General features: G+C 44.2%; 1 protein-coding gene across 1 annotated transcript in view; it reads right to left on the reverse strand.

Moving 5' to 3' along the window:
- The window catches only part of RYR3 (ryanodine receptor 3), a 361,967-nt gene that overhangs the window by 46,335 nt on the left and 301,892 nt on the right, over positions 1-13,740 (reverse strand). Inside the window, 6 exon segments of the mRNA XM_057721476.1 lie at positions 1,354-1,466; positions 1,944-2,075; positions 3,608-3,667; positions 3,981-4,151; positions 11,443-11,535; positions 11,640-11,727. Of these exon segments, the coding sequence (XP_057577459.1) occupies positions 1,354-1,466; positions 1,944-2,075; positions 3,608-3,667; positions 3,981-4,151; positions 11,443-11,535; positions 11,640-11,727 (657 nt within the window).

Consider the following 13,740-nt stretch of genomic DNA (forward strand, 5'->3'; position numbering starts at 1 on the left):
CCTTCTGGAGGTCACATTAGCACATCAGGTATGGCTCTCTACCAGGGAGAAAAGTGAATGATGTTTTACCACCTCTAGAAAACAGACAAAAACCCTAGGCATTTTTGCTTTTCTACTGGGCTGTAAATTTCACCTGACTGCCAGGATTTCAGCAGCCTTCATGCCCATGACTGCCTGATTTGATTTTTCAGCTTTTTATTAATGCATTCTACTTGATTTGAGATGCCTCAAGCTTTCCAGGGACACTAGTCTATTTTCTCAAGAGACCTGTAGGAGCAGGTGTGTGTCTCAGAGGCCATGTTTCTCCACCATCTTCAAAGACCCTAACGAGGAGAGCTCAGTTGGCCAGCTGGCTCAGGACAGGGATATAGGACACTCTGGACAAATGATGGCCAAGATGCACAATTTGATGAAAGCGAAATGCCAAGTATAGGAACAGTCTTTCATCTGATATGACAAAGAAACACATTTACTTACACGGGATTCAGAGTTTACTTGGCCAAGTCAGTTTATTTTTCCTGACCAAGTGAGGATGTATCTATTGATTTGAAAGTTGATGAAACAGTGGCTATTCAACTACCAACTTTGTTTACTGATTATAGGCCCAACCTTACTGACGGTGCAATTTATCTGAGGATGGGAATGTTGCCACATCACCAATGACACTGAGTCAGTCTCATTGGTCAGCACGGGCCCAGTCTATACCGATACCCTGCCCTTTGTTGACACAGCATGTGTTCACATATGTCAGAAAAGCCTTCACATGTTTTTGACTTAAGATTATAGACTAAACATCCAGGTAAAGGTCTCATGCCCATGACTGGCCTCTTGGGACATCTCTAACCAGTGCCCTTTCTTCCTCTTGAAGGCAAGTACATCACGCTAAAGGATTCTCAGGTTACATTTCTGTACTCGCTGAGGAAACACAGTAATTTTGCTGCCATCCAAGTACTTGAACATGGAAATGTTGTTTGATCTGTGGATGGAATTTGGGGTAAGATATTTTAGAAAACATTTCCCTTTTTCCAGGGTGCCTTTATAGCTGCACAAAGAATCCTCTCCAGGTAAAACTAGAGAGCTTCCATATGCTTACACGTGGTTGACTTTACAGTGCAAAATGGTGAGCTGAGGCAGGCTTGGAGGCATGAGGGAATCTCATCTGTTTTCAGTTTTTATGCTTATCTTAGCAGGCCATTGTACTATATGCAGACTGTAATGGCTCCGTAAGTGAAGGACTCCAATCTCTAACCCTGAGATTGTGAGAGTCAGGGCCAGAAGAGAACACGGCTGTGGGAAGGTACCTTAATTCTCATCTCTGACTCACATGCCAGGAGAAAATGACAGAATACTTGCCTGGGCAGGTTGTAGAGAGGAGCCATCCTGAAACAGGCCACCACTGCCCGTTTCCGCTGCTTTGACAGCAGTTTGTGCCAGACTGCCTTCTTGGACCTCAAAGGCTGTTCCACCTAAGAAGTAATCACATGGGTAGCTGCATGCTCGGCTGATCTGGGTGGCAGAAGATAGTCACCTGCAGCCCAGACTTCTCAACCCTCGAAGAATTTTAATTTCTCAAATTTAATTTCTGTATTGCAAAAGGTACCCAATACTAAATGATGCAGTCTGTGGAAGTCTTCGGTTTTCTTCCTACTCCCAACTGCTTTTGGTGGCTTATTGCTTAATAGCAGCTTTATAAATGAGTAGGGAACTTGCATGGGTCCTTTGAACTAATGGCAAAAATTTGTAAAACACTGGGAAGGTTAAGCATTGAGGAGTCCTGCTACCAGAAGGCACCAAGATGACACTTTGGGGCGAGCCAGGATGATCCTTGCTCCTTGCTTTCTGTCTTACAAGGGTGCTCTTAACTAAAAGCTGAGTGTGGAGAGGAGTTTTGTATTCTGCAGGGTAGTCCTGCTTCCTCAATCCTCAGGGCAGATGCTACTTACCTGTTCCAGATGGAAGACAGCTGCTGAAATTCTCTGCACACGTTCCACTGTCTTTTCTGGGTTGGAAGGTTCTTCACTCTTCAAAACATCCTTGTATAGGTTCAGTTGCCACTTTACAGCTGGGTCATCAGACTGCAAATAGAAGCACATGCATGAGATGAGCAATCTCTTACACCTCGTGTATTGAAAAGGCCTTTTACTCCTAGCATGGTTCCATGGTATTCAAGAGACTTTTCTATTAATTCCTCTCTCATTTTCTCTATTATCTTTTTTCTGGGACAATGTAGATGCTTTATAGGAACTTCTTATTCTAGCCTATATGTCTCAATCCTTCTGTCATATTTTCTATCCCTTTCTCTCTGTGCTGCATTATGATTTCCTTAAATCACTCTTCCAATTCATAAACTCACTTTTCAGCTGTATCTACTATATTTTTTAACCTATAAATTGAATTTTTAATTTCGATGATTATTTTTAATTTTTTAAAATCACTCTGAGGTCTTTTTCAATCCCACCTCCCCTCTCCTTTTTAAAAAAATAATGTCTAAGTCTTGCTTTATAGTTTATATTGCTGCCTTTATCTCTTTAAATATTTCAACCATACTTTAAAAAAATACCTTTCTGTAGTTTCTTAGGCTTGAATTCTTCCTTGTGTTGCATTTTTTGACTCTCTAATGGTGGTGGATTTCCTTTCACACTGTGTGTTTTTTTTTTTTTTTCTAAATATGAGCTGTATTCATAAGGAGTTTTGTTGACTGGCATCTCAGCTCACATTCTAGCAGGTAGAGACACTGAGTGGTTTCATGGCTGTTTTTGCAGGAGATTCATGCATTTCACTGGTTCAAGGCTAATTTTATGTGAGTTTCTTGCTCTATATTTATGCACGGTATGGGAAATTTGGCCCCACACTCCTCTTCCAGGTTACTAAAACCCCAGCCCCTATGATATATATCTAGTCAAAAGAGCTCTCCAAGTTTTCCCAACTGCATCATCTTCTCTTCATTACTACAATTGAGAGTGCCTTCTTTTTTCTGGCACTTCTAATTTCTTTTTACTGCCTTTTTTTTTTTTTTGTAGTATATTTTACTCATCATTCCTACATATTTGGGATGGAAAGGGGAGGCTATTTGTGTCATTTCAGTCTTCCATCTTAGAGCATAACATAAGGTATCTGAGGGAAGATTTGTTCAGATTTGCAGGCCTGGAAAAATCTTAAATAGCCTTAAAAAGAAAAATTGATCTTTATTTTGTTTGTTTTTTTGGGTTATACCAACTTAGATACAAAGTTAGTTTGTTTACAGATCTCTACAGCTGAAAGTGCTAAAACTTCCCCCAGGTGTCCCTTTCCCTCTTTGACAAGACTTACAGTCAGTAAATTCTGAGACCTAATCTAATCCCCCTGCTATGGCCTGATGCTCACACAGTGGGAGGTGGGAAGATATGTTTTAGTGAGTCTCTTTACAACAGCAAAGGAAAAAACAAAAATGAAGGGCCAAAAAATGAAAAATTAAGGGCAGAGAGTTAGTTCTACCAATTAAGCACAAGTACTCTGAGACTGTTTTTAGAACACTTAAAAAAAAAAAAACATGAGTAGACTAGGCAAGTGGCACCCAGCAGCCAGAAGGAAGCCTGTGTGAGTTCTCATTGTCTTCCTGCTGCATCACCTTTTCCTGCAGGTGCAAGTTATTCCGCAGATGTTCCTTCACCTCTTCATCTGTGTCCTTCTGTGGAAAGAGATGTTAAATTTTATTCCTATAGGTCACTATGGAAATGTAAAGCAGGGTGCAAGGATGCACTGAGAGCCAATGGACAGTTTTGCTGGGATCTTTACTACAAAAACAAAAGAAATGACAGAGACATGTCCCAGAGGCCATGTGCTGATTCCCAAGTCAGCTATAAAGATGATGGCGAGTTGCCTCTGTGCATCTTGGCTTCTGTCCACTGGTCCCCAGGGAAGGAGGACTAACCCTTCAGGGGCTGAGCACCCATCACCACCACCTGTATTACATGTTCCACCAAAGCAGATGGGAGACTTACGTAGCTGTACCGTGATTTTGCGAGGGAGATCAGCTCCTGATCGCCTGGGGTGCACATATTCAAACCAATGGGCAGCATTTTCTTGAGCGCAGCCACGATGAGGGAGGTCTGGATGGAATAGAAGTCTCCCCTCCGCTTTGTCTTCTTCCGCTCCTGGTCCTGTCCTCCAGACTAGGAGATGAGGTTGAAACAAACAGAGGGGCTCAGTGACTCTGAAAGGCACTTCCTCGCCTCGGAGGCAGCCTGCCTCCTGTGGCCCCATCAGTACAGGGTGGGCCTTTCTAGTATACATTGCAGAGGACAGCAAAGGAGCACAGTCAACAAAGACAACCAGCCGGCCGTTCAAGACCGGCCCCGACCCTGAGCCCTTTCCTTGTGCGCATGCTCACGTGACCAGACACACACACATCATGGACACCCATGGTCCCTGCTCGCTTACATCTGGACAGAATGAATGAACTGGTGTTTTTTGTCAAAGAATGATTTGAAAACTGACAAAATGACCGCAGAAAAGGACGGAGGATCCTGATGCTGGGCGGCAGTAAACAAGGGAAAGAGCATCTCCCCTAGAACAACTGCTCGTGGCCAGGGCTGGAGCGAGCCTTTTGGAGCACCGGCATCCCACCCAGCCTCTGCTTGAGGCAGTGCGAATTCCCGCAGGAAAAGGGGAACCCCCAAGTGGGCGGGGCTGCTTTGGGATCTGGCTGTGGCAGAGTTAGGGGAAACAGCGCAGACAGGTGAGGAAGGAACGCCCCGAGTCTGGGGGCGTCTGCCCTCCTCTGGTTACGCTTTCTCGCCCCTTGCTGGGAGCGTTCATCCAGTGAAGTGGGAGGTTTGAGAGAAGAGGCCGATGCACTGGGCTATGGCAGCCCCGGGCAACTAACTGAGGACGCTCTGTACCCACAACACGAGGTGGGTACGGGTGGGCTCAACAAAATAAGGCTCTGCGGTGATCGGATTTTCCTGAGTCAGGCTCCAAAAGGGCAAAGCTGCCCACGTGGTATCTCCCTTGCTGGACTCTGCCTCAGCTGAGGGGGCTCCTGCTGGAAGTGAGGGAGGGCTGGGTGGCTAGAGGCAGAGAATGAAGTCAGGGACCATGCCGGGGGAGAATCGGGGCTCATTAAAGCTTTGCTGTATGAGCTGCCCTCGAGTGTTTGCAGCATCTTGGTGGTCGCGCTGTGGTTACAATAAGGCAAACACACAGGGCTCTGGGAGCAGGCCAGAGCCCAGATGCCTCCTCTGGAACTGTCACGTAAGACCTGGGGCCCTCGGCTGGTGCAGAATTTGCTTTATGAAGGATTGGATTTCTGAGAGAAGATTAAGTAGGGTCAGAACTAACACTGTCTTGGGGCTGATCTCTTTAAATTACTTTCCACAGTGTGAAGGAGGCTCCTAATTACTAATGGACACTCTTAAAATGGAGGTGACCTCTTTTACCCAGCTTGTGGTGGCTAAACTTTCAGGTTGTTACACCACAGAAACCACAGTGAAATCCCTGGCCAGCAAAAGCCAGTCTGACCAAATTCTGCCAGACAATTCTACTTGTACCTGGTGTTCCAAAACAACTGGTCAGACTCAGCACAGCAGGGGAGGGGCAGTGAGGAACATGGGGGGCGGGGAGGTGTAGAGGCAAACAGGCAAGATACCAAGTGTCTTGTGTTGTAGATACACAGTGGAAAGCTGATTCACACCAAGACCTGGAGGGCTCTATCATTTACTGAGTGCTTGCTGGGTTCCTTAGATGTTCTGCTATCATGTAGAGAATTCTAAAGGTCGTGCCTACGGCAAAACTCAAAGTCTAAATTACCCTTGAAAATACCTCAAATTGTCCATAAAGGATAGAACCCAGTTTTGTGTACATAAATTATGAGGTATTGTTACATATACATTACATATAAATGTAAGAGGTAAATAGTAACAGGCAGTATACAATCAAGCAAATATGCAAAATATAACTGTGGATTTGATACACAATGTAAATAATTTCCTGCTTACTATTTTATTTACATTCTCATGTTGTTCTAAGTACAAATGCTGCATATATGATGTGGCTCCCATATGCCTGCTACTTAAAGCATTTCTAATCTTCCCAGCAATGCTGAGATACCAACAAGTCAGTTGTATAAAGGGGAACATGATGCTCGGGGAAGTTAAGTGATTTTTCCAAGGTCACACAGCAGTTAAGAGTCTGGGCCAACACCAGACCCACATCTTCCTGGCCACAGCTCCATTTTTCCTTTTCTAACTAAGAGCTGCATGTGACCTGGTTCCTGCACATCTCCCTGTCTCTGCTACATACCTGAGTGCAGAGGGCTTGGGACAGTGGCAGCAGACACACGTTAATGGAGAGAGAGAGAAATGTTTCCAAGCAATAACCTGTATGGATTGCTAGAAAACTGTCCCAGGGTTTATTCTACTGTGTGCACATTTTATGCAAAAACTCATGGCTATTTCAGATCTTTGCTGCTGATTTCAAACCCTTGACTTTAGCCCTTGGAAAACTCTCTTTGACTCACGGGAGCCTTGCACAAGAGGCAGACATGTATGGTATGGAAGGGCTAGGGTCACTAACAGCAGATAAGAGGAGTGAGTCTCCCCGGCTCTCAGCCCCGGTCAGCATCCCTATCTCTGTTAGTGTGCTGGCTGCAGTGTGGGCAGCTGGAGAAGGGAGCAGAGATAGCAAGGAGACCTCGGATAGGGTGAGGCTTGGCTGGCTTCCCCGGCTTCCCCATTCCAAGGGTGGGTAGGCCTACATTCACTCTTTGACAGGCAGTTGTCTTCCCTGGAGCAGGCCTGGGGGACCTCCAGGTGGGGAAATCCATTCTGTACCACCCCCATGGTGATCACAGTGCAGAGGGTGGCCAGAGCCTGGCACCTCTAATACTAGGACAGAAAAGACACGTCATGCATTTGACCTGTACCTTTACTTGCATGGCCTGTGTGGAAAGACAAGAGAAAAGAAACAAGAAGTCAGTCAGTAAAAGCAGGAGTCCAAGGCATAAGGTACCACATGTTAGCCACAGCTCTTTCACCCCTGTTCCTCAGCCAACACAACAGAAAACCAACTGCTCTGGAAGCCAGTTGACCATGGCATGAAGGTGGAGTGGGAGGTTAGGATGGAGATTAATTGGATCAAGAGGACTTATACCCAGACCAAGCAGCGCACCCCAAGCAGCCATCTCAGAGATCAGCCTTCCACCGTGTGTGACATTCAGACCCAGGAGGTCTTCAGATCTGCCCACCCACGTATACTCTTTAGATCAAATGTCTTCCCCTCTCCCACCTGTCACCAAGGTGGGCTGCAGACACTCTGTCACGTAACCAAAGACCCTGATTTTCTTTCTTCCTTCATCTCCAGAAGATCTCCGGTTACAAAAAGAGTGAGGGGAACTGAACCAAGGGGCCTTGTGCTTCCCCTAAAAAAAGTTTGCTAAAACAATGTACTCTAGGAATGTCCAAGGTGGTTCAGGATCACCCCACAGTCCAAAGGATGGGGCATCACCCTTCTGTGCTGTGACCTTTAAATATACCTTAGGTCAAAGGCTCCTACATGCCATAGGTTCTAATTTTATTCTTTTCTTCACATATTGCTAAGATTAATTGACTCAATGCATTTCCCTAATGCTGGAAATGCTTGTATGCATGTTCTATCTTTCCTTCTTTCTCTCTCTCTCCCTTCCTTCCTTTCCTTTCCTTTTCTTCCTTCCTATCTTATTTTTTAATGTTAGCTGGAACATTTTATTTTCTAAACAGAAATCTAGAAATTCCTATACCTATACCAAAATCACTTCATTTCCCTACATATTATCATCAATAGTTTATGATCAAATAGACAATTTATGTGTGAACTTAAGGAAAAAACAGACACTCTTAAGGGAAAGGGAGCTGGGGGAGGACACAGCACATGGTGGGTGGCGTGCTGTGTGGAGGCAGCACAGGAGGAGGCTTCGGAACAAGGGCAGAGCTGTGCCTTCTGAAGTGCTCATTCCCACTGAGAGGGTAAGGGAAGTAGAGACCAGTCAACCCAACATGAGATGGTAGAGGGAAAGGTGAATTTCCAGAAGCCGGTCTGAAAATGAGAGAGAGAGAGAAAGAGGCACCAAAGGAGGAGGGAGGGCAGTAAGAGGAGAGGGGGAGAGGATGGGAGACAGAGAGATGAAGTGAGATGGGGGAGGGGGGAGGGGTAAGGCAGAGAGAAGAAGAGAGAGCACTTGAACTGCACAAGTGCAAGAGCAAAGGGAATACAAATGAAAGTGAAAAAAGGTTGAGGGGTGGAGGGGATGAGAGAGAGAGGCGAGTGAGCAACCAGGGAGACGGGAGGAAGGAGCCAGCTCCTATATGTCATTCCGAATACCCTTGACAAGCATAAAGATGTCTTCTCAACTCTTCCCTGCCCTTTTCCAGTACACTGAAATCACACTCACAGGGTGGAGTGGCTTTACACAATGAGGCACTCTGATAATTCCTGCCTCACAACTCTTTTATCGTTTATAATCTTGGTCAAGGAACTGGCATTTCTTGGGCTAAACATGTTCTAACTTACCATTCCCCTCCGAGGAAGCTGCTGCCATTTTTCCAGAAAACAAAACAAGTTTAAAAACAAAGCAAAAAACATGTGCTCAGCTTAGTTATGTATAGCTTAACATATATTTGCAAACTGGTGTTATATGAACAAAACACAATACAATGAGCTCTCCCCACATGTGCTTTAGCTGCTGGAAAAAGGACACATCTTTGAACTGACCTTCAGTTAATCAAGTATGACCAGTGTGGCCCACTGTATATTTTTTCCACTTCCTTCCCATTTGCAATGGCATGTGCAGCGTGTGTGGGCCTGCAGCATTCCAGCACACATCTCTCTGCCACATGCACTGAGGCCAGTCTCATTCATACAACACCAGAATTCAGTTAAGAGTGCAGATAAAGGCAAGCACAGATGGCCATTCAGATCAGGTAGTAGAGAGAACATCTAATATCAGGGAGGCAAAGGCAATGGAGATGCAGCTGATAACAAGCAGGACACCCCCTCCCCATCCTCTCAATATGTAGTTCTGTATCCAAAAAATACCAGAAGTGGCTATGAGTTGCTTTTTGTTGGAGGCATGGTATCTCTCTGTCTGAAATCATGTGCTGCACTTATATAATATTATTCTAGAGATGCATTTAAAACTGACTTTTCAACAGGGCATACTAGTAGACCTGGGAGAAGTCAGGCAGTAAGCTCAAGCCCATTCTACATATTGGTAAATTGGGGCCCAGAGAAGTTAAGTGAACGATGCAAGGCCATACCTATACTCAACAGCTGGGTCAAGAGTGGGACTTCACTTCCTTTCAGGCCCCAGTCCTGTTTACTACTAAACTTTGTGTCTCCTGAGAAGCACAGCAAATATTATTTAACACCTAGGGAGTGTCCTTGCATCCATTACACTGTAACTTTGACTCTTTCCAACACAGCTCAGAAAAACTGCATACAACGTCAATGGAAATGAAATGAAAGCATTTGCTCCTGTGGACTAACCTTACCAGCAGGGAAGATGCCCAGATTCTGAACATTCTCCTGAACATGGCCATCCTCTGACAACACTAAAATACCCTTTTCCTCATTCAGTGATGTGAATGAACAATTTCAGGTTAGTTTGTTAGTAGGTTAGTTTTGAAATGTCATTCTTTGTCACCTCATCTCTTTCCAAGTATAAATCCAAGGACCCTGAGTATTCGCTTATCACCAGAGGGTTGAGATATCTTTGCCATTTCTGCTCATCTGGGATCCAAATCAGAGTCATTTCCTTTGCTTTTTTGCCATCCACTGACAATAATAATGGATGCTAGCTGGTTCAATCAAAGGCCCAAAGATCCACCCCACGTTGAAGGGAGCAAGGAATCTGTCTGAGACTCAGTGACTCTCTGTAGGTGCCCGGGGTCAAACGAGAGACTGCAATGGCTGTAAGAAAACCCTTCAGGGGGAACTTAGGCATAGATATCCAGGGATCAGGAGTCTGAAAATATCCTTCCTCATGTACCTCAGATGAACAGCCATATCTGCCAAATGTTGAATGCAAGATAAACTTTGGAAAATCAAATAAAAATTATCCAAAGCACAAAAGGATCCACCTTAAGTAAGGTTCCTCTACAGCAAAGATTCCTCTCGAATGTGAGCATATATACCTAATCTCTCTACATTGTAAGTGCACAGTTGTATTTATCAAACTTTACTAAACAGCGTACACCAGATTCTATACTCTAAGAATCAATTTTTGGATGCTGGAAGAAGTGTTAATGTCAACACAGCTTAAGATGGAAAGTTCAGAGTGATTGCAGCTGACCACAGCTAGCCACGCTTGGTGAAGTTTTGGGTGCTGAAATTTTCACTTTTGGTGTCATACCAACCCCTGGTCGGCAGCTCTGCATACAAAGGCCTTCTATCCCAAATGGTTATTTGGAAAGTTGCCCCAAGAGCTTCGCTACAAACCCATGACTGTCATCTTTCCAGAACTGGTTCTCACTTCTGAGGGTCCCTGTGAACACTCCACCTTCCTGGTCCTCAAAGGCAGCACTGTACCGGCAATGAGAGAGATGCACACCTCAGGTGTCACACGTCACTTATACGTGACAATACAGTCAACCATCACCAAGGCACACTTCTCAGGGGAAGAGAGTCCAGGTAAGCCATGACAGCCGGGAATAAAACAGCACATTTAAGTAAGCCTTGCTTTTGTGTGTGCACCTGAAGGAATGCGTCTAAGAATTCTCTCCAATAAAAACAGCAAAACCTCACTGTGCAGAGCTGATTCAGGGGGAACCGGGAGCAGGGGGAGGGGGAGGAGGGTGGGGGGCTCCTGCTCTTCTCTTCAATACTGCAACACCCCTCCCTGTAGGTGACTCTGTTTTCAGACATATTTGGAACGCCCTGTTTCAAACATTTCCTACAGGGGGATGGACAAATGTTTGGGCTTCTGAATGCAATTCACAGGGAAAATAAACAGAAGACAATAAGAGGTCGGCACAGCTGAAATAAAGCAGCTATTAGATGTTCTGGATAGGAGGAAAATGAGTGCACTGTAAGAATACGAGCCAACAAAATCTTCAAAGCACGGTAATGTCCTCACAGCTAATTAAAATGTGGCTCTAGGCACGTGTGTTTTTGTGGCTTTTCTATACAGGAAGTAGTTCCACTTTAAAACAAGTAACAGCAGCTTTTGTTTCGGAGACCTCTCGAATGCCTTAGGCAAGTCTTGAAGCTTAAACTTTTTGACACTCAAAGCAGCTACTTATTTGTAAAATGTGATGACCATGCTTATCTGAGAGCAGTTTGTTCTGGTTCATCCTCAAAGAAACAACAGTGGAGACTGTTGGTTTTTGTGGTTTGACCTAAATGCAGTGGGAGCTAATCCCTTCATACATTCAAGATACGTAGCTTAGGTCAAGGTTGGAGAGTCTTTGGAATTGACTTCTACGGACTTACTTTTGACATCTTGCTTTTGCTGTCTCCAGTTAAAAATGCCAAATTGTTAATTTCGTTCTGAATCACAAAATTTTGCTCTTCCCTCTTGAAATTCTAAGTGGGAGGGGGAAATAAAAAAGCAAACATTACAAGAAAGTTTTCGGAGACGTGTACCTTTCACTGCCAACTCTAAATCCAGGCCCCCCATGTGTGCTTACGTGAGATTTACACCACAGGATGAAGACCTCTGCCACCATGCGGAAGAGCTGGTCAGAGTCAGCATCAGGGCTTTTGAGCCAGTTAGATCTGAGGTGAAAGATAAATGAATATGCATGTGGAATTCAGCAATGATGGAAACAGTCACACTCTAAAAATTATACCAACATCAGATGCACACATTTATCCAGATAAAACCACATTCCCATAGAAGGCAATCTTCAGAGAGACTAAGAATCAATATACTCCTTGCATGCTTAGATATAGGCATGTAATTGTTGTAAATATTTTTGAAGGAACTACAATAATCATTTCCATTTTACCAAAGGATTCCAGTTTTATCTTAGCAAACAGATGTTAGAAATCAACATTTCAAAATGGTTAAAGGCAGTGTTTTTTGTCCTATAAACTAAAGAGGTGTAACTTCCCTTGTGGCGCAGTGGTTAAGAATCTGCCTGCCAATGCTGGGGACACGGGTTCAATCCCTGGTCCAGGAAGATCCCACATGCCGTGGAGCAACTAAGGCCATGCGCCACAACTACTGAAGCCCACAGGCTCTAGGGCCTGTGTGCTGCAACTCCCGAAGCCTGCACACCGCAATGAAGAGTAGCCCCCGCTCACCACAACTAGAGAAAGCCCACACGCAGCAACGAAGATCTGATACAGCCAAAAAACAAAACAAAACAAAACAAAACCGTTAAAGGGGTGATTAAAGTTACACTCTAAGTTTTGGGCTGGCCTTCTTTAATCCACAAGGCTAGCAAGACTAGGAAAGTCTTGGTCACTATGACATCTGATCTTGTCACAAACTCTTGTTTTTTTTTTTTCTTTTTTCTTGTTATTGTTAAGCCTCTGAAATACTGAGCACACTATAAACAGTTCAGGCCTCACCCCTTTTCCTTTCAAAGATACTTTTATGAATGAAATCTGTAAGACAATATGTTTTTTCACTGATATTCAAAGTGTATAGGCAGAGATCAATACTTCTATGCTCTCTGAAATGGTTTAGAAATTCCCTATAAATAGGCATTTTAAAAATAATATTAAAAAAATACTAGACTAGGTTAAGAAATTTACAGTGGCGGCAAGAAGGCTAAATTGCAGTTGCATTTAGTCATTTCCTAAAAGTTGTCTTGCCCTAAGTATCTTAAATTATATTTTTAAAGGGCTGGTTGAGTTGCCACTTTCAAATATCTTTGTAAAGTAACACAGTAGAAGTTAAATTTTCTATCTTCTTTCTTAAAGAAAATTTTGGCTCTCATGAATGGTCTAAAAAACCCAATCTCCCTTGGTGCCTTCAAGGGAACAGCTATCAAAAGCCAGTTCCCTAAGCCCTGGAACATCAGACTGAATTGCTTTGAGCGGCCCATACCTTCTAGCCATTCACGGAAGGCATGAGGCTAAGGAAGAAAGTAAAGACTCATAAGGCCAAGACCACCTTTGGATTCCCCTCTCATCTCCTCCGTTCCTTACTGCCTTTAACTCTAGCCTCACGGATGTTCTTGTCTAATCTTTCCTGTTTTCTACCTGGGCTGGCCTCTCCTTTATAGGAAGACACTACAGGTGGTCTGCCCAACACTCATTCTCCTCTTCTTCCTTAGGCACAAAATCCCTTTTTACTCCGGGTGGCATCGTGCCCTGCTGAAGATCATTTTACCCAGCCTCCCTTGGGGGACAGTGTGGAACTACGTTCTGATCAATGAGATGGAAGTGGAAGCTGATGGATGAACCTCCTGGAAAAGCTCTCTCAAAAGGATCAGATAGCTGAAGGTACCCTTTTGCTTTTCTACTTCCTCTCTGGAATGAAGATATGACAGCTCAAACTCTAATTGGCAAGTTGCACCGTAAAGTAACTTTGAAGATGGAAACCAATGTTAAGGACAGAAAGACAGAGGAATGAGGGTTTCTAATGAGGAGCAACCACATTGGCCACAGATTGGATGTCTCTGGACGTCTGTTATGTGTGAGATTTAACTTCTAATTTAAGTCACTCTATAAGGTATCCATCACTAGGAGACAAATGCAATCCAAACTTGAGGCTTGAGATTGGTAATGCTTTTTGATTTCTTTCTTATTGATTTTTCAGGAGCGCTTTTACAGGGT

The sequence above is a fragment of the Hippopotamus amphibius genome, chromosome 2 (assembly GCF_030028045.1).
Source record: "Hippopotamus amphibius kiboko isolate mHipAmp2 chromosome 2, mHipAmp2.hap2, whole genome shotgun sequence".
NCBI lineage: Eukaryota > Metazoa > Chordata > Mammalia > Artiodactyla > Hippopotamidae > Hippopotamus > Hippopotamus amphibius.